The sequence below is a fragment of the Micromys minutus genome (assembly GCF_963924665.1).
Source record: "Micromys minutus genome assembly, chromosome: 3".
NCBI classification, from domain to species: Eukaryota; Metazoa; Chordata; class Mammalia; order Rodentia; family Muridae; genus Micromys; species Micromys minutus.
In genome coordinates, this window is record NC_137972.1 from 51,668,372 (window position 1) to 51,689,845 (window position 21,474).

Consider the following 21,474-nt stretch of genomic DNA (forward strand, 5'->3'; position numbering starts at 1 on the left):
TTTTCACCAGAGGATGGTTTTACCCAGAAGTGTACTTACATAGGTCACGAAGAACCATCAGTGGACTTCCTGTGCCAGAATGCTACCTGCTTGGCTGGAGTCTGGCGTGATGAGCAGTAGGGCTGCTTGCTGGCTGGAGCTCCCGGTTTGGTTTGGTTTTGTTTTCTCAGTTCACTTGAGTATTAAAATGCGTGCATGTACACACCTGTGTGAGTTCATAGCCTCTTGTTTTACACAGGACCATGTGCCCTGCATGCTTTTGACGCCTCGTTCTTCTGTTTCTTGTCCTGCCTAATAGGTCCTTGCCATTCGGTAATAGAGAACTTCTTGTTTTCCTTTCTCGAATCACTGTGAGGTTCTTCATATGAATGTGCCTTATTTAGTTTTTTTTTCCTTTGGCTAAACTTTTGGGTTATTTTTTTATTTTAATTTTGTTTGAAGATTTATTTTTACCATTTAAACATACTTGTAATTTTTGCTCTCTCAAAATACTAGTGTATGAGCATCATCTGTAGTAATAGTGTGAGTTTCTATAAATGATATTTCTATGTGAAAACCAAGTAGGAGGGAAATTACATTTCCTTTCTTGTTTGGGGGTTGTATTATAAATTAGTATTATAAACTAGTTCTCTATGTATGGGTTTTTTCATACCTAATTTTTTTTTTTGACATTTTGTAGTTATGTGTACAGGATACAGTCTCATTTCGTACGTATGTGAGGATCAGATCAGGACATATACTTGGAACCCCAAGGCTGTGGGACTACTGAAACCAAAAGGTCATGAGTTCAACACTAGGTTGGGCTACAAGTGATATTCATCATTTCAAATCCTGATCTTTTTGTGTTAGGGATATTTCAAGTGCTTTCTGCTGGCTGTTTTGAAATATGTAGTTAATTGGTGACAGCCACGGTCATTCTGTGATGCTACAGTATGTTGGAAGTTCTTCCACTTAGCTAACTGTATCTATGCTGTTGCTAAACGTCCTCTCCATTCCTCATACTCTTCTCACCCTCTGGTGCTACCATTCTCTGCCCTCTCCTCTTCTATCACAGTCAGTGAGTCTTGCACATGAGGAGTCTGTCTTTCTGTGCCTGACACACTCATCTAGCCTCATGTCCTCTGTGCCCATCTGTGCTGACACCAGTGATAGAAAACAGAGACCTCATACAGTCCTGGCTAGCATGGTGCTCAGTATCTTGAGGATGACCTTGAACTTGAAATCCTTCTGCCTCCACATCTTCAGTGCTGAGGTTGGTTACTGTCATACTGGGCAAGCACGTTGTCAACTGAGCTGCATCCTTAACCCTAGTTTTTATGACTTTTTATTGGGTGATGTTAGTCCATTGTCTATGGAATTTGTGTTTTCTTTATGTTTTCATCTGAGATCAACATGCAGACTGATGCTACCTCCTGACTTTGTGAGTAGTGATTAACATGATTAACATGGGAGTAAGGATGTGTTTTACATGCTGATCTCTCTTTGGAGATCACATACATACATACTCAGGAGAGGCATCACTAGATTATATGGTTTTGTTTCTAGATTTCTAAGGAATTTCTGTGCTGTTTTTCTACTGGATCTACAACATACATTAACTGTGTGAGAATTCCCTTCTGCTACAGTCTGCTAGGTACTGCTTTGGGCTGCTTGGTAATAGCCACTGTGCCTGGGGTGGGACAGTACCTCACTGTGCCTTGCTATGCTGTTGATTTAGTTCTAGTGACAACTGACATTAAGATATATTTATGTCCTTGTTGACCACGTAAATGTTTTTAAAGTGTTATATTTTCTGGAAACAGTATTGTAGCTTGATCATTCTTTGGAGTGTTGTTAGTTGAGACTGAATAGCATAATATGATACAATTAACTAGGTTACATTACTAATTTCTTTCATAATCTCTCCAACTTTTCAAAGAAATTTAAAACATTAGGATTAAAAAAACAAAAGGTAAATAAAAAGGTGATTGTTGACCTGCCTCCACCCCAACCTGCCTGGGGACTGTGTGCCCATTGCCTTAGCCCCCTTTCCAGGTAGGGACTCTAGACTGGTGCAGACAAATCTGCTCGTGCTTGTGGCTCACTCCAATTACTCCTCTCCAGGGAGTTACCTTACACGTTCATGAGTAACTCTACCTGCTCCTCAAACCTGCCTGAGGACTTTGTGTCCCATTCCTAGCTCCTGTTCTTCTAGTAGGGACCCTCGACTCCACTTAACCCCCCCCCCACTCCACCTAACCCCCTTCCCTGCCTAAAGATCACATGTCTTGTGTTGGTCCTCAGGTCCTATACTCAACTACTAGCCTAAGCTAAACTGGGTTTATTCTAATACCCCATCAATCATCAACACTGAGTTGCCCCAAGACTAAACCCTAAACCATCCTGAGACTGATCAACATTCTGCTGATCTATAGCCCTACAGATTTCGATAGCAGTAAACAGAGATTTCAAAGACTTAACTCCAGAGACCTAGGTCTCATCACCAAAACACAAACAATAGGTCACCACCAAAAGTTAGTATTCCTATAACAATGTTTTCAAGAGAAATAACTTAGATGATGTGTAAGACAATGTTTTCAAAATGACAACAATAAAATATTAAAAATTAAAAACTCAAAGAGAATCTAAATACATGCTAGAATGAAGATAAAACACAGTTGAAAGCAATTCATAATGTGTAGAATTTTAAAAGTAATAGAATTTTAAAAAGAGATGAGAGATGAAAGCTCAGAAGACAAAGTAAACTGACATAAATCTCAAAGTGAAAATTTCAGAAATTGAAACAAATTTAGAGGAAAGACTGCCAATAGATTGGATCAAGGGAAAGTGAGAATATGATGTCTTAAGACAATCCAGAAGAATTGGATCACTTAGTCAATGAATATGTCACATATTAACAACAAAGATAACGAACATAATACACAAGGAACTCTAAGACAATATAAAAAGAGAAAGTACTCAGAAATAACAGGTAGAAAAGGAAAAAAGACTCAGGTCAAAGACCCATTGTCAACAAAGTCAAAAAAGAAAACTTTCCTAATCTGAAGAAGTAGATGCCTGTCAAAATCTAGGAGGCATACAGAACAACAAAAGATACAACCAGAAAGAAACTTTCCACAAAACAGTCACAATAGCAAATGTACACAACAAAGATAGGGTATGGAGGGGGAGGGTGGGAGCGAAGCTCATATTTCAGTAGAGACTGTGAAAAACTGAAGCACTTGGACAAGTTATAAAAGACCAGAGATACCAGACTACTATACCCAGCAAAATTACCAGTTATATCAAAGGAAAAAGGAAAAAAATTTCCCAAGGTTAACACAGATTTATTAAAGCAGAATTTATGACTACAGAAGACATGGAAAGAGGGAGTTTAAACATGCCCAAGAACCGAACTTAACTTTCTTTGAATAGAATACTAATTAAACGTTGTTTAAAAAGATACCACAAACAGGAATTACTACATATTGTTCAATAATAGCTCTTCATGGTCTCAATTCTACAGTAAGGACACACTGACTAGCAAATTTGATTAGAAAATAGGATGCATCTTTATCCCTGCCTCCAGGAAATACTTCCCTCAATTGATGATAGACACCACCTTAAGGTGAAATGATGGAGAAAGATAGGTAATTATAAACAAGGGGAATAGTTATTCTAATATTTGGGGAAATTGACTTCAAATTAAAACTATTGAGAAGGAATAAAGAAAAATACTTCATATCCATCAAAGTATTAATTCACTAACAGTTTTACAATCTAACCATTTATATACCAAATATAGGAACATTCAATTTCATAACAAAATCACTATTAGATCTAAAACTACAGACTGTGTCCAACATGGTGATGGTGGGTAGTTTCACTACCGATAGACAGGTCATTAAGTAAGGGGGGGAATTAAAACCCTGTATTGAGAAATGAGTTAAATCAAATGGACCTAACTGGTTATCCATATAACACTTTACCCAAGCACTAACAATCTTCTCAACAGTCCATGGAACTTCCTCCAAAATAGACTCCATATTAGGACTTGCAGCCAGTCTTAACAAACAGAGAACAATTTAATTCATATCCTGCATTCTTTCTGATCATAAGGGAATAAAGCCAGATTTCAACAGCAATAGAAACTTTAGAAAGCACACAGACTCCTGGAAACTGAACAGCACAAATGCTGTATGACAGGTCGAAAGAGTGATCAACAGGGAAAAGAATGGAAATGAGAATACAGCACAGCAAAACTTGTGGAATATAGTGAAGATGGTCCTAAGAGGAAAGCTCAAACTATTATGTTGCCTTGAAGACCTTGGGAAAAACATAACAAACAAATCCCAAACCAGTAAACAGGAGTGTGCTCTTTTGATTTTGTCTGCTTGACATAAGCTAGGGTTATTTGGGAAGAGAAAACCTCAACTAAAAAAATGCCCTCATCAGATTACCTTGTAGGCAAGTCTTTGGGGGCATTTTTTAAATTAATGATCTGCATAGGTAGGCTGAGATATCCCTGGGTAGTTAGTCCTACATTGTATAAGAAAGCAAGCACAGGGGCTGGAGAGATGGCTCAGCATTTAAAAGCACTGACTGTTCTTCTAGAGGTCCTGAGTGGCTCACAACCATCTGTAATGGGATCCAATGCCCTCTTATGGTGCATCTGAAGACAGTTATAGTGTACCCATATATGCATAAATAAATCTTTTTTTTATACAAAGAATAAAGCAAAGAGTTGTTTCTTTGGAATGATAACAAGGCTGGCAGCTTGCTAGCTATATTACCCATGAAGGATCCAGATTAATAAAATTACTGATGCAATCACAACAGATACTGAAGTTCAGAGAGTCATAAAACATACTGTGTAAGTTTGTATCCCTGTCCCCCAAACTGAAAAGTTAAAGGAAATGGCTGAGAACAATGTATGGCTTACCAAAGGTACATCAAGATTTGACAAATAATGAAAATATGATATATTTACTCAATGAAATATTTCTTAGCTATTAAGAAAAATGAAATCAGGAAATTCACAGGTATATAGATAAAGCTGAAAGCAATCATTCTGGGTGCAGCAACCCAGAAAGAAACCCCACATATTTCTTTCATTTGTGGATGTCACTTTGGAATCTTCAGATATGTGTGCATTGTTTGGAATATTCGTAGATGTCAGGAAATTAGTAAGGGGACGTGGGAAGAACTCTTAGGTGACAGAAGCTGGAACTCACAGGTATAAAGGGCTAAAGAGTAACAATGGATTAGGCCGAGTTGACATGAGGTTGCGTTATAATAGGAGAGGGTAGAGGAGGGAACTAGAGAGAGAGATAAGTAATACTAATGTTGTTCCAAGAAAAGTCATATGGAGACCGACCACTGTAGAAGCTTCCTAAAATATATACTTACACATATACAAAAATAATTAGAGTGTAATTACCCATTGTTACCGGGTAACAATGCCCCTACCAGACCATAGGCTAACAAATGAAAAGCTCAGTGCCTAAACTAGATTACCTGTTTTGAAAGTTTTGGCCAGTTAGGTTACAAAGATGCCCATACTTTGCAAGCTATAGCCAATGCTATTGGTTACCCTCTAGAACTTGATGATAAAACTGTATTGGAAAAAAAAACTGTATTGGTGGAGAAACTATATGCTTGTGTCAGAGAATGTAGAAAAATGAAGCTGGAACTCACCTGGAAGTCTCATCTGTTCTAGGTAGCTGTCATAGTCCTAGAAGGTATCTGCTACTAGAGGAGGAAAGGAATCATCAGTCTTACCCATACTCTAATGGCTAAAGTAGCAACTGGCCTGTTAAAACATGCCCACTGGGGCAATAGTGGCATGAACACCATGGGAGTAAACAACCACTTTTTAATTGGATATAAGTCCCACCTTGCAAGGTGAAACCCATGTAGACAGATCATAGACACTAGGGGAGAACCTAAGACTAGTCTTTTGCTAGAAAGATTATGCCCATAGATTAATGCGTCTCTCAACCCTCATTATTGAAAAACTCCTGTTGGCAGTAGCTGGCAGTTAATACTCACATCCACAAGTGGTTTAGTTGCAGAGAATAGGAAACTGCAGAATGCTAATTCCTAAAATGGAAGGCTCTGGGATCATTGCAGAAGAGCAAGCTGGAAGGTTGTAAATACCAGTAATAGTGGATGATAAGGAAACTATTTTCCGGATATAGCAGAACAGATTTACATACAAACTCACAGTGATTGTTTCAGCCTACATAGAACCTGCACAATCTCAAGACAGATAAAAATCTCGGACTGGAGAAGGGAGGTGAGCAGATCTCCCTCCCTAGCTGAAGAGCTGTTGGCCACTGATAGTTGCTGGAAAAGGGAGAATAATTAGATTTCAGTGTTGCAGCTGGTGGATGGGCATGCCCCAGTGGAAGGCCATATATCTAAGAAGAGTTTTGCAGTACAAACGAGACTCTGGGTTTTTAAAAATTGAGATGTGTTGAGTGTGTGGGGAAATGGAGGGCGAATAAGGGAAAAGCTGGTGTATGGGGGTAAATAGGATCAAAACGCATAAAATTCTCAAAGAACTAATAACTTTATAGAAAGGCAGTTTATTTTATTAAGGGCAGTGTGGTTTTTATGTTATAGCCAGTGAATAAAAGTCAGATGAAGATTATAACACTCAATTGTATGGCTTTTGTTTTGCTATTCTTTGGAAGGAAAAGGAACATTCTCTTGTTTCCTAGTGTTTATTTCTAAATGCTCAATATACCTTTGACAGTTTAGGAGGTATTTGGATTGGGGGGTTGGGTTTTGACTAAGTTGTTCATGTACATGGCTCAGGCTAGCCTGAAACCCATCCTCCTGTCTCAAACTCTTAAGTACTGGATTACAGGTGTGTGCCACAGTGCCAGTATTGAAATCTTAATCATTTGCTAATTGTGAACATAGAAATACTGTTGTTCCTGGAGTGGGTGGTGGTGTTAATTATGTTTGGCTTAGGCTGGAAGGGAGTGTGACTGAGTAGCTTCTAGGATGAATGGTTATGGTCTGAGAATGCAGGATGCTGAGAGAGACACAAAGGACCTTGTGACTATGCGACTAATAATTCAGTTACTTTTTATAGAGCAAGTATGACCTCCTTGTTTTCAAGATGGCGACTGACTTCACCTTAGAGTCTGGGACCCTTAGTTCCCAGATGTACATCGCATACATTTGCATGTTTAGAGGCATAGCTAGAGGAATTGGGGTGAAAGGAAAAGCTTTAGACAGAGGTTTAGTAAGGAAAGAGAGAAATAAGCTTTATTCAGACGCTTATGTGGCAAATTATCTGCAGGCAGAGCAGGTTCCTTTTTACTGTTATCAGAACAAGATTGGCACCAGTACTGTGCCTGAGGCTTTAGAAGACAACCCTGGGGCTAAATGGAAGATTTTCATGGCAGCTCTGGGACACTAGATCAGGAGTCACTCCCAGCTCAGTCCAGCAGTGTCCCCCAAACCCATAAGGATGCCCCGAAGTAATTGGCAGCTTGTTGGGACTGCACTCTGATTCCTTGCTCAGCAGCAGGAGCATTAAAGCTTCTCAGAAAATTCCTGATTGTCTTCTGTTTCTATGAATGCTGGCTGGTTATTTTGGAATTGAAGTTTTCTCATACTCCAGTCCAAATCAGACCTTTCCATGTTTTATGCATTTTCCTATGCTTGCTCTGCAGAGCTTGACCTTTTACTAGCTTAAGTTCACACCCATCCGAGAAGGATCTTCACTTTTTGGAACCAGCTAGAGTTTGACTTTCACAAGCTGAAAGCAAATGGAATTTTTTATTAAATGCCAGACATTGCCCTAGGAGTAAGGAGTAATACTACTAAATCCCCAAGGCCTGACCCTCCCCTGCTGCTGCAGGACTGTCCCTCCACAGTGGTGGCTGCGTCTGGTGGCAAACACTCTGGAGAAGACAGCCTTGCCATCACACTGCCTGCTTCTCAGTTTCCACCCCACAGTACCCTGCAGAGCTGCGTCCCCTCTGGCAAGTCACTTTAAGCTTGGAGTCTCCATTTTCCCTTGTGATTCGGGCCACACTCGCTCTTACTGTATACACAGGCTCACCTAAATTGTTGCACAATGCATTCCCACCTTCTTCCAGTAAACCAGTGGATCTGCCAGTGAGTCTGTGGATTTACTTCCCAGGCTTCACCCACCTTTTTTTTTTTTTTCAATCTGGAATGTCTTCCAGCCTCTGGTTACAGAAAGGCAGAGCCTGGTATTAAGACAGAGCACTCTTTGTCATTTTTACTTCAGGGTCTACCATGCTGTGAACTCAGTACTCCGAAACTGTGAGCGGAAACAGCCCTCCTCCTTAAGAACAAAACAGACCACACAGCATAGTCTTCAAGTATTTCACTAAACATAACTGTATTTGATTGCTTTTGTTCAGGCGAGTCTTTAATAGCTACATTAAAGGCTTGCTTCCTAGCCCATGGTGCTGTTGGGAAATAATAGAACTGTTACAAAATGGAGTCAGGCTGGAGAGATGGCTCAGTGATTAAGAGCACTAACTTCTTCCAGAGGTCCCGAGTTCAGCTCCCAGCAACCTTACACATTGGCTCACAAACATCTGTAATGGGATCTGATGCCTCTTCTGCTGTGTCTGAAGACAGCAACATTGTACTGACACACATACAATAAATAAAAAAGATGGAGTCAGTATAGTTAGACAGCTTTGGGCGCTCATGCTGTATATGTTCTTGAAGGGACTATTGGGAGCCTTGCTTCTCCCTCCTCTCTGTTTCTCAGCCACACAATTTGAACAGATTGCTCTGTCATGTGCATACACCTCCCGCTGCCCCAGTGCCCAACAAGGGAAGAGAGCCATCTGATTTGAGCATCCTGAAAGGGCACCTGCAGCATACTCCGGAAGTCCACAGCCGCTGCTGCCTCCAGCAGTGAGAGAGGAGCTTGTGGAAAAGGTCCGGAGACAGCAGCACAGCCCAGTCTGCACCTAAGGGTGCCCTGAAAGCAGCCTGTATTCGGTACAGAGGAAGTTAAAAGGATGGCTTGTAGCTGGAGAGTGAAGCAGCCGGGCTGTTTCCAAAACCAGTGAGAGCACAGCACTCGGTGTATTTCCAACTTTGCATGAGCTCTTCAGACTGAAGTTAGAGTGTATGTGCATATTTGTCCAAGTGCAAATGCCCAGGGAGTCCAGAGCAGGCCATGACTTACAGGAGGTTGCCAGCCTGAACTCTAGTCCTCTGCAGAGCAGCAATTTTATTATTTCTATGTCTTCGTTTATTTTTATTATATTATTTATTCATAATAAAAAAATTCTTTAAGGAGAATTGAAACTCCTCTGCAGGAACAAGTGCTCTTAATGCTTAGCTTTCTCTCAAGCCCCTGAATGGTCGAAGTTTTGTAGTTTTTTTTTTTTTGTTTTGTTTTGTTTTTTTTTAATCACTTCTTTCAGAGTTTGACTTACTGTATTTTGATGATACTCAGTACCTACCCTTAACTCCTCCCAGGTCAGTCCCACCCTCCCTACCACACAAGTTTGTGTCCATTCCTTAAGCCCTGAGTTCTTGTTGTACTGCCCCGGTAGTTTGGGACATGTGATCTTCCACTGGAGACAGGTAAACTTAACCAGGAATTCGCCTCTTAGAGTAGACTCTTTCCCTCTCGACAGCTAACACACGTCAGCAGGCCCACAGTTAGGGTTGGGACTTCATACCCAACTCTCCTTTCCCCGCTGGCATTTGCTCTGGCTTGGGTTTTCACAGATTTTGTGCATGCCGTTGCAGCTCCTGTGAATTCATATATTGAGGCTAAAGAGATGGCTCAGAGGTTAAGAGAAATTAAGTTTCCAGCATCTCTGTCATGCAGCTCACAGTGGCCTATGTCTCGAGTTCTAGGGAGATCTGATACCTCTAATCCTTTGGGCACACACACATACACACACACACATACACACACACACAATATTAAAATGAATAATTATGATTTTTTTAAAAAAATAACCACTGTGGCTGCTGGCCACTGCATTTATTTCAGTGTCATTTTGAATAAAAAATTATTCAGGGAGAATTAAAAGTCTCACAGAAGAACCTCTTTCTCCTCACTTGCCAGCTTGGTATAGCAACAACATCTTGAGCTGAATTTGGATCACCAGGACCATTGTAAAACTTAATGCAGTAGCACAAATCCACATAAATGCTGGACACAGTAGTGCATCTATCAGGGAGATGGAAGACAAAGATGAGAGAACCATTGGGTGAAGCTTGTGGGCCAGCTAACCCAGAGAATGCAGTGGTGACTACAATAGAGACCCCGTTTCCAAACAAGACAGAAAGCAAGAACCAACACATGCATATACATGGGTCATAGCACACATGCTCAAAAACTCACTTTTATATACATGTAGACACACTCACCACAGAGCCTACTGTGCATTTCACCTGGCAGTTGGTTTTATGGTTAGCTGTGAACTGCATAGGTGATGGATGGGTTGAATCTAGAGATATTTGTATAACCTAAGAGCTGGATTTGGTGATGTGGATTTGGTTCATTGCCAGAAGGAAAGAAGAGACAAGTGACAGTCATTCTCCTAGGACAAATCCTAGCCTCTTGTCTTTATATGTCTGTATCTATATCTCATACCTATATCTATACCTACACCTATATGTCGTCTAGATCTAGATCATCTAGATCTATGGTACTAACATTACCTAAGATAATAAACACTAGGTGGCTATGGTATCCAGAGAGAAGAAGGCAAGGGGACCATGATTTTTAGCTTAGCCTGGACTATATAACAAAAACCTGTCTCAAAAAAGAATGAAAGATGCTATATTTGGACCAGGTTTATGGAGTGTACAAAAACTTCATCATGGAACTGTCCCCTCACCAACTGTAACTGTTGACTGACAGCTGCCCATGCTCCCAACAGAGCAGAGCCCTGAAAGTCCCCTCTTGCAAGGCACAGAAGTTAATTAGCAGAGTGTGTCAGCTTTGCATTTTGAACCAGCGCAATCCAGTTCCTCATTCTTTTCTTGGACAGACAAGGTATCAAAGTAAATCAAAGAAAATAAGAATAAACTCCTTGGCCCAACTTTCTAATGCACTGAGCTAATTTATTTGATACACTACTTGAAATAAATCAACAGAACCATCCCCTTTGGTCCTTTTTTTTTTTCCTGCTGACATTTTGCTCTACAGTCCTGGTTGTTGCCATTATAGGCACCCTTGAGACTTCCCTGGGATGGAGTTTACAATGGATGAACTATTCAGTGGGACTGATTCTGAACATGCCTGTTTTACAAATGCCTCTGGGTAGAAGACACTGATTATACACTTTGAGTTTTGCAAAGGTTTTCCTTCAGCAGAGAAGTGCAGTGCCAGGGTGACATTTCAAACTGGAGTTATGGGCAGCATGTTTCTGCATGCTAATGAGGAAGGGGATGTCAGTGTTCAATAATGGGATTGTTTTGCTTCCTGGAAGATCTGCAGAAAAGCAGCTGCCAGCAGCATACTTTTGGGGGACAGAGATATAAAGCAGGGTGAAGAGAGTTCATGTTTGTCATTGAAGAAAATGAGACCGTCTGGAGTCCTGTTCTTTGGCGGGCCCTGGAAGCCTTCTGTTGTGATAAGCTCTGTTGGCAAACTCTGCTCTGGAATGTTCTCTGTTGATAATGAAAGTAACCAAATGAAACCTGTGCTGTCATTGGCTTTGCCCTGAATTTGAAGATGGGAGGCTGGAGTTAGAAAATTTTTACTTTATTGCTGGAGTTGAGTGCATAGATGTTGGACACAAACCTGTTTTGATGGCTGCATCATTTACAAATTATATGACTCAGCTTCAACTGAAAAATAAGACTACTGATTACTTTTGCTGCAAGATAACCATAAATACTAGCTTGTCTCTTCTTTGGTTTCATACTCAAAGTTATGAGTACAGAGAAACATCTAATTATAGGATGTTGGTTTATTGTTCTTTTTACATGTAAATATGTTTTTACAGGGTGGGGCAGGCACGTGGGAAAAGGAGCTTTAGAGAGAGTGTGATGGAAGGTTTTTGAATGATACCATAATGTGTTGAACACATATGTGGGAAAGTAGCAGAGTTACGTGTTCTGCAGATGTAACTGACGGCGTGGAAAGAAAGGCCATGAGTCACGTCATGAAGATCCGGATCCACAGTACTGGTATCTAGGGCGATCTCAGGCCGGGATCTATTTGTGCTGTCACTGCTTGTTCCTTTATACGTTCTGCGAAGTATTACCGAGTGACAGTGCATGCAGTACAGACCGTGGCAGCCCTCGGGGAACATGGACATGCACAAAGACAGCCACGCTACTGCCGTATAGAATTTAAAGCCCAGAAGTGAGAACTAACGCTAAATCAAACAACTTGATGAATAGCACAAGATGTTAGGAAGGGACCGGCGTGCGTTTCCCTGTTGCTCTGATAGGATGAGTACAGCTTTGATCTAGCCTGTTGTGTCAGAGATAATGTCCTGAGCACAGGTAAGAAGGATGAGGGACCAAGGGAGGAATGGGCACAAGCATATGGGATGGCAAGGGACCAGTTTAAGGGGCTGCAAAATGAAGCCCCATGGAGTCAGAGTGAGAGAGCATTGGAAAGCAGCTGTAGAGCAGCCTAGAGAGTAGGAAGGGACAGAGCCCTCAGGGATGCCAAGGCCTTCCCAGATGAACTGGATGTCTGCGTTCATTAACTGTACAGATGTCTGCACTTTGTACAGGAAAATGAAGATTTTATGAACTCTGCCTCCAAAAGGAAAAAGGATCATTGTCCACTTGAGGTTGTTACTGCCCTCAGTGGAAATGTTTTGTCTGTATTTAGCCTCAGAGAATGGCACTACCTTCATGGTCACTTGCTTATTTTCAAGTGCTTTCCCTTTAAGAAGACAGAGAAGGGTCCTTTATGCTGAACTAACAGTGGCTCCCTTCTACAGCAGGTGGGTTGGTGTCTCTGTCTGTAGATGGAGACCCTGGGGTCAGGAGAGTCACCTGTAGACTGGTTAGAATCTCGAATACCAGGTCTACCTATGATTTTAGCATCTAAACGTGATGTCCCTAGACTGTCCACTAAAGTTTCAGTACACTGATATTTACCATATAAAAGATTTACATTTTTCATCTTATTTCTAGTATGTAGCCTAGCATTTAGAATTTAGATTTTTCTCCAAGGATATACGTGAAATTAGCACTTTTTGTAAGTTGAGAAACTGTGAGTACTTGATTCAGTCCTGCTGAAAATATAGAGATAATACTTTATAAAATATAAGTATTTTATAATACTCTAAAAATTGATTTGCAGCCCTCGTTAATTTATAAGTGTGAGTTAGAAAGTATTTTCTTTGGCTTTGGTCATTGGCATAGATAGTGGTTGTTAATTAAGGCCTGCCTTGCCTTTTTCTTTTCCTGCCTTCCCTTTCCCTTCCTACCCACCACCCCTGTTGAGCTTTGTTGTAGAACCTGTTCTGAAAAAGCTGAGAGGGAAGGGGAACACATTCCCACTTGGGCTGAAGCCCGGGCACCTCAGGAAGTGTCTGTTGGGTAACATGGAGACTGTGAGCCAGCCAGGTTCTGTGTTCACAGAGATGATACATCCTGCCAAGCAATAACCTTAATTAATATTTTAGTCATTTGCTATGCCTGGATTATTTATGTCCTTCACACAGAGACTCTTGCACAGGCTGCATGTTCTCTATAAGGTTTGTGCTTCTAGGTTGGTTAGACTTGGCCCACTTATGATCACACTGTAAATTCTTGATATGGTAGAGTTTTTTGGAAGGTTCATTTTGGATCTCAAACTCAAAGGCACTAGATACAGGTGATAGAGTCCTGAAGTAACTGTGGGGCTCCTTATGTGACCGATTTGCCTGCAGTAACATGTTAAAGACGGGCCAAAGTTATACTTTTATGGACCAAAAGTCCAGGGCCCAGACACATGCATCCAAGTCTATTCAAAGGACAACTTGTAGACCCTTTAAAGACTTAGAAGTTGTATTTTTCCTTCATCCTCACCATCTGTCTGCTTGTGCCCCTGTACCTACATAGGCTTTTGCATCACAAAAATTTTAAGGTACTGACATGAGTTTGGTTCCAGAGTGCTCATGTGCCATGGACAAAAGAAAGACCAAGGGCAAGCATTCTCTGCATAAAGGCTCAATTCACTGAGTATGTTGGGCACTGTCCTCATTATCTGTTTTTGTCTCTGTGACATGAGTTAGAGCAGTGGTTCTCACTCAACCTGTGGGTCACAACCCCTTTGGAGGTTGTTTTTCAGATGTTTATATCACCGTTCATAGCAGTAGCAAAATTACAGTTATGAAGTACAGAGTAATTTTATGGTTGGGGGTCACCACAAGAGGAACTGTATTAAAGGGTTGCAGCGTTAGGAAGATTGAGAACCACTGAGCTAGTTACTTGAGAAGAGGATCCTCAGTTGAGAACTGTTTCCTTCAGCTATTCCAACAAGTATATGCTCCTAATAGTGCCACTCACTCCCTGGGCCAAGAATATTCAAACCACCATAAACAGGAGTGCTGGCTTTGGACATACGCTTGCTTATCAGCATTGCTGAGGTGGGGCATGGAGTAGAGTCTGTGGTGCTCTTCCTGTTAGTTTGTCTCTTTCCTGGTCTGCAGAGCACTAGTGTTTATTAGAACCATTCTGCTTAAAAAAAAAATTATGTATGTGAGTACACTGTTACTCTCTTCAGACACACCAGAACAGGGCATCAGATCCCCTTCTAGATGGTTGTGAGCCACCATGTGGTTGCTGGGAATTGAACTCATGACCTCTCTCTCTGGAAGAGCAGTTAGTGCTCGTAACTGCTGAACCATATCTCCACCCTACTCCCCCACCATTTAAAGATGGGTGTTAATTCAAATCGTTTTCTAATGGTGTTTGGTTAATAAACCAAAAACATATTATTGAAGCAAAAATTTGAACCCCTTACATACAAACTTCTACATAGAAGGTTTTCTATGAAGGAAAAGAAACATCGAAGAGATTGGAATAAGGTTAGCACCTCTGGTTGATGAAGCTCTTGGAGAGTCTAGTATTGTCAAAATCATTCTGTGGGATTACTACACTGCTGTCTGGATAGCAACTGAGAAGACCGAGAGTCTGCGCACAGGTTATTTACCAGTGCTGACATGCTTTTTTCTTAAAGAGAAGAATAAGAACTGTCACTTACAATTTGCTGGACATTTTAAATATCAGTGGTTTTGGAGGTGGAACAGAAATCATTTTTTACTATTTAATTGTTTTTTTTTAAACTTATTCACTTTACCCCCTTCTCACTGCCCCCTCCCAGTTACCACCTTCTACAACCTCTCACCATTCCCCCTTCTCCTCTGAGCAGATGGGGATCCCCCTGGGTATTCCCTTGGGTCCAGTGTGAAGACCAAGCTGCACATCTCCTACATATGTGCAGGGAGGCCTAGGTCCAGCCAGTGTGAGTTCTTAGGTTGGTGATTCAGACTCTAAGGGCCCCAAGGGTCCATGTTAGTTGACCCTAATGGTCTTCCTGTGGAGTTCCAGTCCCCTTCAGGGGCTGCAATCCTTCCTCCTGTTCTTCCATAAGAGTGCCCAGGCTCCATCCACTGTTTGGCTTTGGGTGTCTGCATCTGTCTGAGTCAGCTGCTGGGTGGAGGTTAGAAACACATCAGCATCTTGATGCATTTGCCAAGTCTCACACTGACGCCAACTTCAGCATGGATGACAGGTTTTCTATGGACCTTCTCCTGTGTGCTTGTAAGAAGCATTCAAGGTGCATAGCACATCTCTTTAGCATCACAATTTTAAGGTTGAGAACAAACACTGGGGCTTTGTTTGCTTTTTGCTTGCTGTTAATGGGAAGAGGGTAACAAAGGCAGTTAATGGTAAGTTGGAACTGTAGTCTCCCTCTTACAAGCTTTAAGGACATGCAGTGAGAGGCTGCCCTATGTTGCTGATGCACATGTATCATTATGCAAAGCCATGCTACATTAATGATGTTTGACAAGTTTTAATTTTATATGGTTCACCTGATAATATGCACATTATCTGTCTCTCAGACTACTTTGTAGACATGGGAAACAACTGAACAGGTGGGTATTTTGTGTGGGTGTGTCAACAGATCTGCTAGTCCTTTTTCAACTTGAAAACTGAGGGCAGGTGCATGCTGGAAAAACTACACGTATTTGTCAAATTACATGAAACTTTATTTCCTAGCCATTTAGTTCTGTCTTACACTGTGGATATCCAAGAGTAAATTGATATTAGTATGATAATTTTATGAGCATAATTTAAGTTGATTGTCACCAAACTCAATAATGATTAGGAAATTCAGAGTACAGGGTCCTATCCTTTACCTCCCCACCCACCTTTTTAGTAGGTTTTAACTTGTAGACAACAGCCTTCATTCAACATCTAATTCTAAGATGAGTTTGGTCTTTGGTATATTAGTAATTGGAGGGATTAGTGCTTTGACCTCTGTCTGTCTGTCTGTCTGTCTGCCTGCCTGCCTGCCTGCTGATTCACTGAGGAGATTTAATTTTAAGTCAACACTCTTACTCTGCTAAACCTCACAAATACTCCTCAGTTATTTTTTTTTATTTATTTATATTTTTAAAGGCACCCTTGGCCTAGGCACACTTTTTTACAGAGTGTGGGATTTCCTTTTCATGACCTTGTGGAAAGGAAAGATAAGGTGTGTTTCTTTGTTACCCATGTTAGCTCTGCCTAGATTTGGGGGTTGACTCCTCAACCTGTAAGTTGGGATCTGAAAGATATCCTGTCCACATTGACATGTCAACTGGTGTTGTCATTTAAGTGAAAACATTATTGAGATGTAATGGGTGCCACTTTCTTCTGATGTCTAGAAGACAGTCTGGCAGCAAATGTCCTGAGCCTCTGGCTCTTAAAGTCTTTCTGTGCCTTTTGCAGTGTTTTCTGAGCCTTAGGTTTAGAAGTTGTGTTGTATCAGCTAGGGTTGGACACCCACAGTCATCTGTTTTCCACGTTTAGACCAGATTTTTTTTTTTTTTTGTAATATTCTCCTTCTGCTATGAAGAGAAGCTTCCCTCATAAAAAAATGAGTGTTACACTTTATCTGTGGGATTGAGGATAACCAGAAATTGTATGGATTGAGGAAAATGGCAATAGTAGTAAATTCTTAGGTTTGTGACCTTTCCAGCCCTCAAGCTGTTGGCTAAGTTTACAGAACCAGTCATGGATTTCTTCCTAAGTCTAATTAAACATCTGTTGGTTACCTCCAGAATAAAATCACCTCTATTGCTCTGTTGGAGATACTTTACATGGCCAATAGGATTATTGACTATTTTTCTTGATTGGAAACTTGCACAGCACCTTGATATAGGAGAGCTAGTCCTCAGGGAGGATTCCTCTGTGTTCTGTATCTAATGTATGTGTTGTCTTCAACAGTGACCTCTTAACTTTCAAGTTTTGAAAGACAATTAAGGAAAATGGCAGTAGGAAAATGGCAATAGCCTATATTGTTTTTGGAAAGTCTTAGAACCTACATGAACACAGCTCAAAGTGAGGTCTCCTATGCCTGGCACTGGATTTTTGGTAGATAGTCTGTGGCTCTTAAGAATCATTATCACCTGATGTGGCATAACTCTATTTAGTATGTGTACCCCCCCCTTTGTGTGTGTGTGTGTGTGTGTGTGTGTGTGTGTGTGTGTGTGTGTGTGTGTGTGTTAGATGTACTTTTAGGTAGGCTTATAAAATAATATGCTTTATGAGACGTTAAAGAAAAATACTGACTTTGCGTCATCCTTGCTCAGGGGCCATGCCTGTCTTCTCTGCATTACTCCAAGGTTAGTGTAAGGACTGTCATAGCAAGCACTTGATGCACTTAATTAACTTTCTTTGGTGAAACCACCTTTTAAGGTGTACGGTTAAAAATATAAGCCTTAAAAACATTATTTTTCATTTTGAAGGTTAACTGAATTTACTAGTTAGAATTTAGTATACATATCTGGGGCTAGGCACATAGTTGATAAAGTACTCATCATATAAGGAAAAAGATCTGAGTTTAGACTCAGCACCCACATTTTATAGGGTGCACTTGTAATCTCTTTGCTGGCAAGGAGCCTATAGTTTGAATGAGGGCTCCCTCGTCAGCTATTCTAGCTGAGTCAGCACACTTCAAGCCAAAGAGAGATCCTGCCTCAAAAACCAAGGTAGATGGCATCTAAGGAATGATACACATTTCTGAATATTAAAGTATCCACTTCATGTATCATATATAATTGCATAGTGGAGTAAAGTGGGCCGTACACCAAACTTGGAGGAACTGAAGGTGTCTGGAAGCAAAGGTAGACCATTACTCAGAGTGATTTCTCCCAGAGGGCACCAGGAAAACAGTTTTCACTTGATCTTGGCAAGGATTTGTTCCCACCCGCCATGACACCCCTATAGTCAACCCTACCATTCAGTGTAAGAGGTGCCACGTGGTGCTCTCTGCCCTCCTTTTACAGAAGTGCCCCAGTACCCTCTTAAAGAGAGACAGAGACAGAGACCTTTGAAGCCCAGGAGGATCTTGGCAGTAATGAATTTTTATCTTCTGTGGGACTCCCTCTTAATCGGATTCAGCATTATGTGGTTGCCTATGTAAAAAAAAAAAATGACCAATTCAAATTCAAATGTAATGACAATGAAGTGCTTCTATTCAGTTACTGCCACCTCTTTATTTCCCTGCTAGCTCCTTTGCATCAAAACTATGCGGGTTTCTTTTTCCCTTCTGTAACATTGAAACTTGCTAGATAGAAATGATGCCTTTGCTAACTTCTGGAAGTGAAATACAGCATGTTCTAGCTTTTCAGCTTCTTTTTTTTTTTTTTTTTTTTTTTTTTTTTTTTTTTTTATGCTCTAAGAGATTTGGATGTGAATTCTTCGGGCTGAAAAAAAAAGTAGTCATTTTGAAACATGCAAATGTGTCTCTCCATCACCTAGGAAACTATTATGGGACACCCAAACCTCCCAGCCAGCCAGTCAGTGGGAAAGTGATCACGACGGATGCCTTACACAGCCTTCAGTCTGGCTCCAAGCAGTCGACTCCTAAGCGAACAAAGTCCTACAATGATATGCAAAATGCTGGCATAGTCCACACGGAGAATGAGGAGGAGGATGATGTTCCTGAAATGAACAGCAGCTTTACAGGTAAGGATAGATGTGTTCCCTCTGAATGGTTCTGCCAAAGTGAAGGTTTCCAGCCAGTGTTCGGGTTGTCTAGCTTCAGACTCTAACCATGGGTGCTGGGGAAGAGAGAATCCTTCCTCGGTCTATGTACCAGGCTTGTTCATGAGTGTCTTTGAACTTCACTCAATCTTTAATGCACTAGGAATAACTGTTTGAAATTTCAACCTGGTTTCTTTCTCTTCAAAAGACTACAGTATGTTTAAAATACTTCATATTTTGTTCCTTAATTTTTTCTGGGGGGGGGGGATCATGAGACATGATCGTGGTTACTTAGTATGAATGGGAACATGAAAATGGGTTTTTATCATGTTACTGTCATCCGAGGTTATGTTGGTAAGCTAGCAGCATCCTTCTCTCACTTAAGTAAAGCTCTAATCAAACCATGACAGGCCTTCAGTTAGCATGTCCAATGTTCTCTATATATCCTGCAGGGCGAATGGTGAGAAAGTCAATATATAAAACTTTACAATGCATGTGCATGTTGCATTACATACATGGATTACTGATATGGTATATATTATGAAGGGATGGTTATGGACAAAGCCTTAGGTCAGTGTGGGACCCAGAGACTAGAATATATTTTCTTGGTTAGTGTAGCATATTTTTCACAGTATGTGTTTGATCTGTATACCATAACTCAACATGTAATAAATAACAATATAAATGGCTAAGCTGTTCAAGTTTACACTATGGCACCAGCACCCAGCCAGTAGTGTATATGACGTTGCTCACATGTTACGTGACTTGGGTGTCCATCTTGTTTCCTCCATTTTGTCTCATGGTTTTCCTTTTCTGTCTCAGAATTGTAGCTATGGATGGGTTATCCATTTTCAGCATGTTAGCTCATCTTCTCTCTGTATCAGCAGACTTTTGTCATTGTCTAGTTAGACCTAGCCACGGCGAGGGAAGAGATTGTTCAATCTGTACGTCCACCTTCTGCCTCCATCACCTAAATCTAATGGGATATTTAGGGAGAAAAGTTGTCATAGTTGCACACTGTCTGTAATCTGTTGTGTTTCTCAGAGGTTTTTATCAGTTTTTTTTTTTTTTTTTTTAAAAAAAACTAAGATGCAGCAATAAAAGTTTTGGTAGTTGTGTTACTACAATAGTGTGGCTCAACCTTTTGTAAGAAGTATTGGGTAAATGAGGGGGTCTTAGGTATTATGGCTTGACTTGTTGTGGTTTACAGACAGTATGCATAGCCTCGTGTGTGTATAAAATGGCTGATATTAGAGCACTTATAGCCTTCTCTGAGATTTGATTCTATGAAAACTTCATTCTTCTTTCATTTAAAATTGAATAGACAGTGGCTGACCTTTAGTTGTAATATCTAGAAGATATTTGCTATTCTCATACATAGTCTTATTAAAATCGATTGATGTCGTTTAATATTCCTATTCCTTGAGAGTATTCCATGCCTTTATAGTGGTCTTGTCCAAAATGAAAATAGATTATACACAAGTATTATCATCTCATTTAAAAACATCCGATACTTTAATGTCTTGGTAGTTCAGTAGATAAGAATAGCAAATTATGATCTGACTAACAGCAAAGAGGAGGTCCACAAACCAGATCTAGCAGGCCAGATTCAATGAAGCACTTCTGTCAGTACAGGAAGTAGTCTTGAGGAGTGGACACCAGGAGTAGATGGCAGGATGACTCAGGAGTGATCATCAGTAGACCATAGGAGTATTCCCCAAGAGTAGACTCCAAGAGTAGAGCCCTGAATTGGCCTCAGTGTTAGGTCCCAGGAGTGGTTCCCAAGACTAATTCCTAAGAGAAAACCAGAAATAGAACTTAAGAGTAGACCCAGGAGTTGTCCCCTCAAGTAGACTCCAAGCACAGGTCCCTAGATTGGCCCCAGGAGTGGTCCCCAGATTTGTTCCCATGAGTATACCCCAGGAGTAGGTACCTAGGGGCCCCTGTTCCTTTACCTGTCCTCTATGTACATGTTAATGGGGATTCTTGGCAGAAAGCAAAATCAAACTCATGGTAGTAACTGCAGTTGTTGGGCATTGGATGTGGTAGGGTTTGGAGAAAGAAAATACAGAGGGGGAGAGAAGGGAGGCTTGCTTGATGTGTCTGTGTAATAGGATGACCTTAGCATGTAAGGAATATGTTAAATAAATACTAATTTATAACACTGGTGCTCTGTCATGCACTAACTCAAACTGAAGCTTTCAAATAATTAACACTACTTTTTCTGTGATGTATGTGCAAAAGGAATTGCTTCAAATAATTTTACCCTGGCTACCTCTGCATAATGATGCCTGTGTAACATTCAGGGTCTAT

At 40.7% G+C, this 21,474-nt stretch overlaps 1 protein-coding gene across 8 annotated transcripts in view; it reads left to right on the forward strand.

The window, feature by feature from the left end:
- The window catches only part of MAGI1 (membrane associated guanylate kinase, WW and PDZ domain containing 1), a 565,599-nt gene that overhangs the window by 435,018 nt on the left and 109,107 nt on the right, over positions 1 to 21,474 (forward strand). For all 8 annotated transcript variants that reach the window (XM_080914319.1, XM_080914320.1, XM_080914322.1 and 5 more), the window contains exon 4: positions 18,937 to 19,143. In XM_080914319.1, coding sequence (XP_080770445.1) covers positions 18,937 to 19,143 — 207 coding nt within the window. The remainder of the gene's footprint in view (positions 1 to 18,936; positions 19,144 to 21,474) is intronic.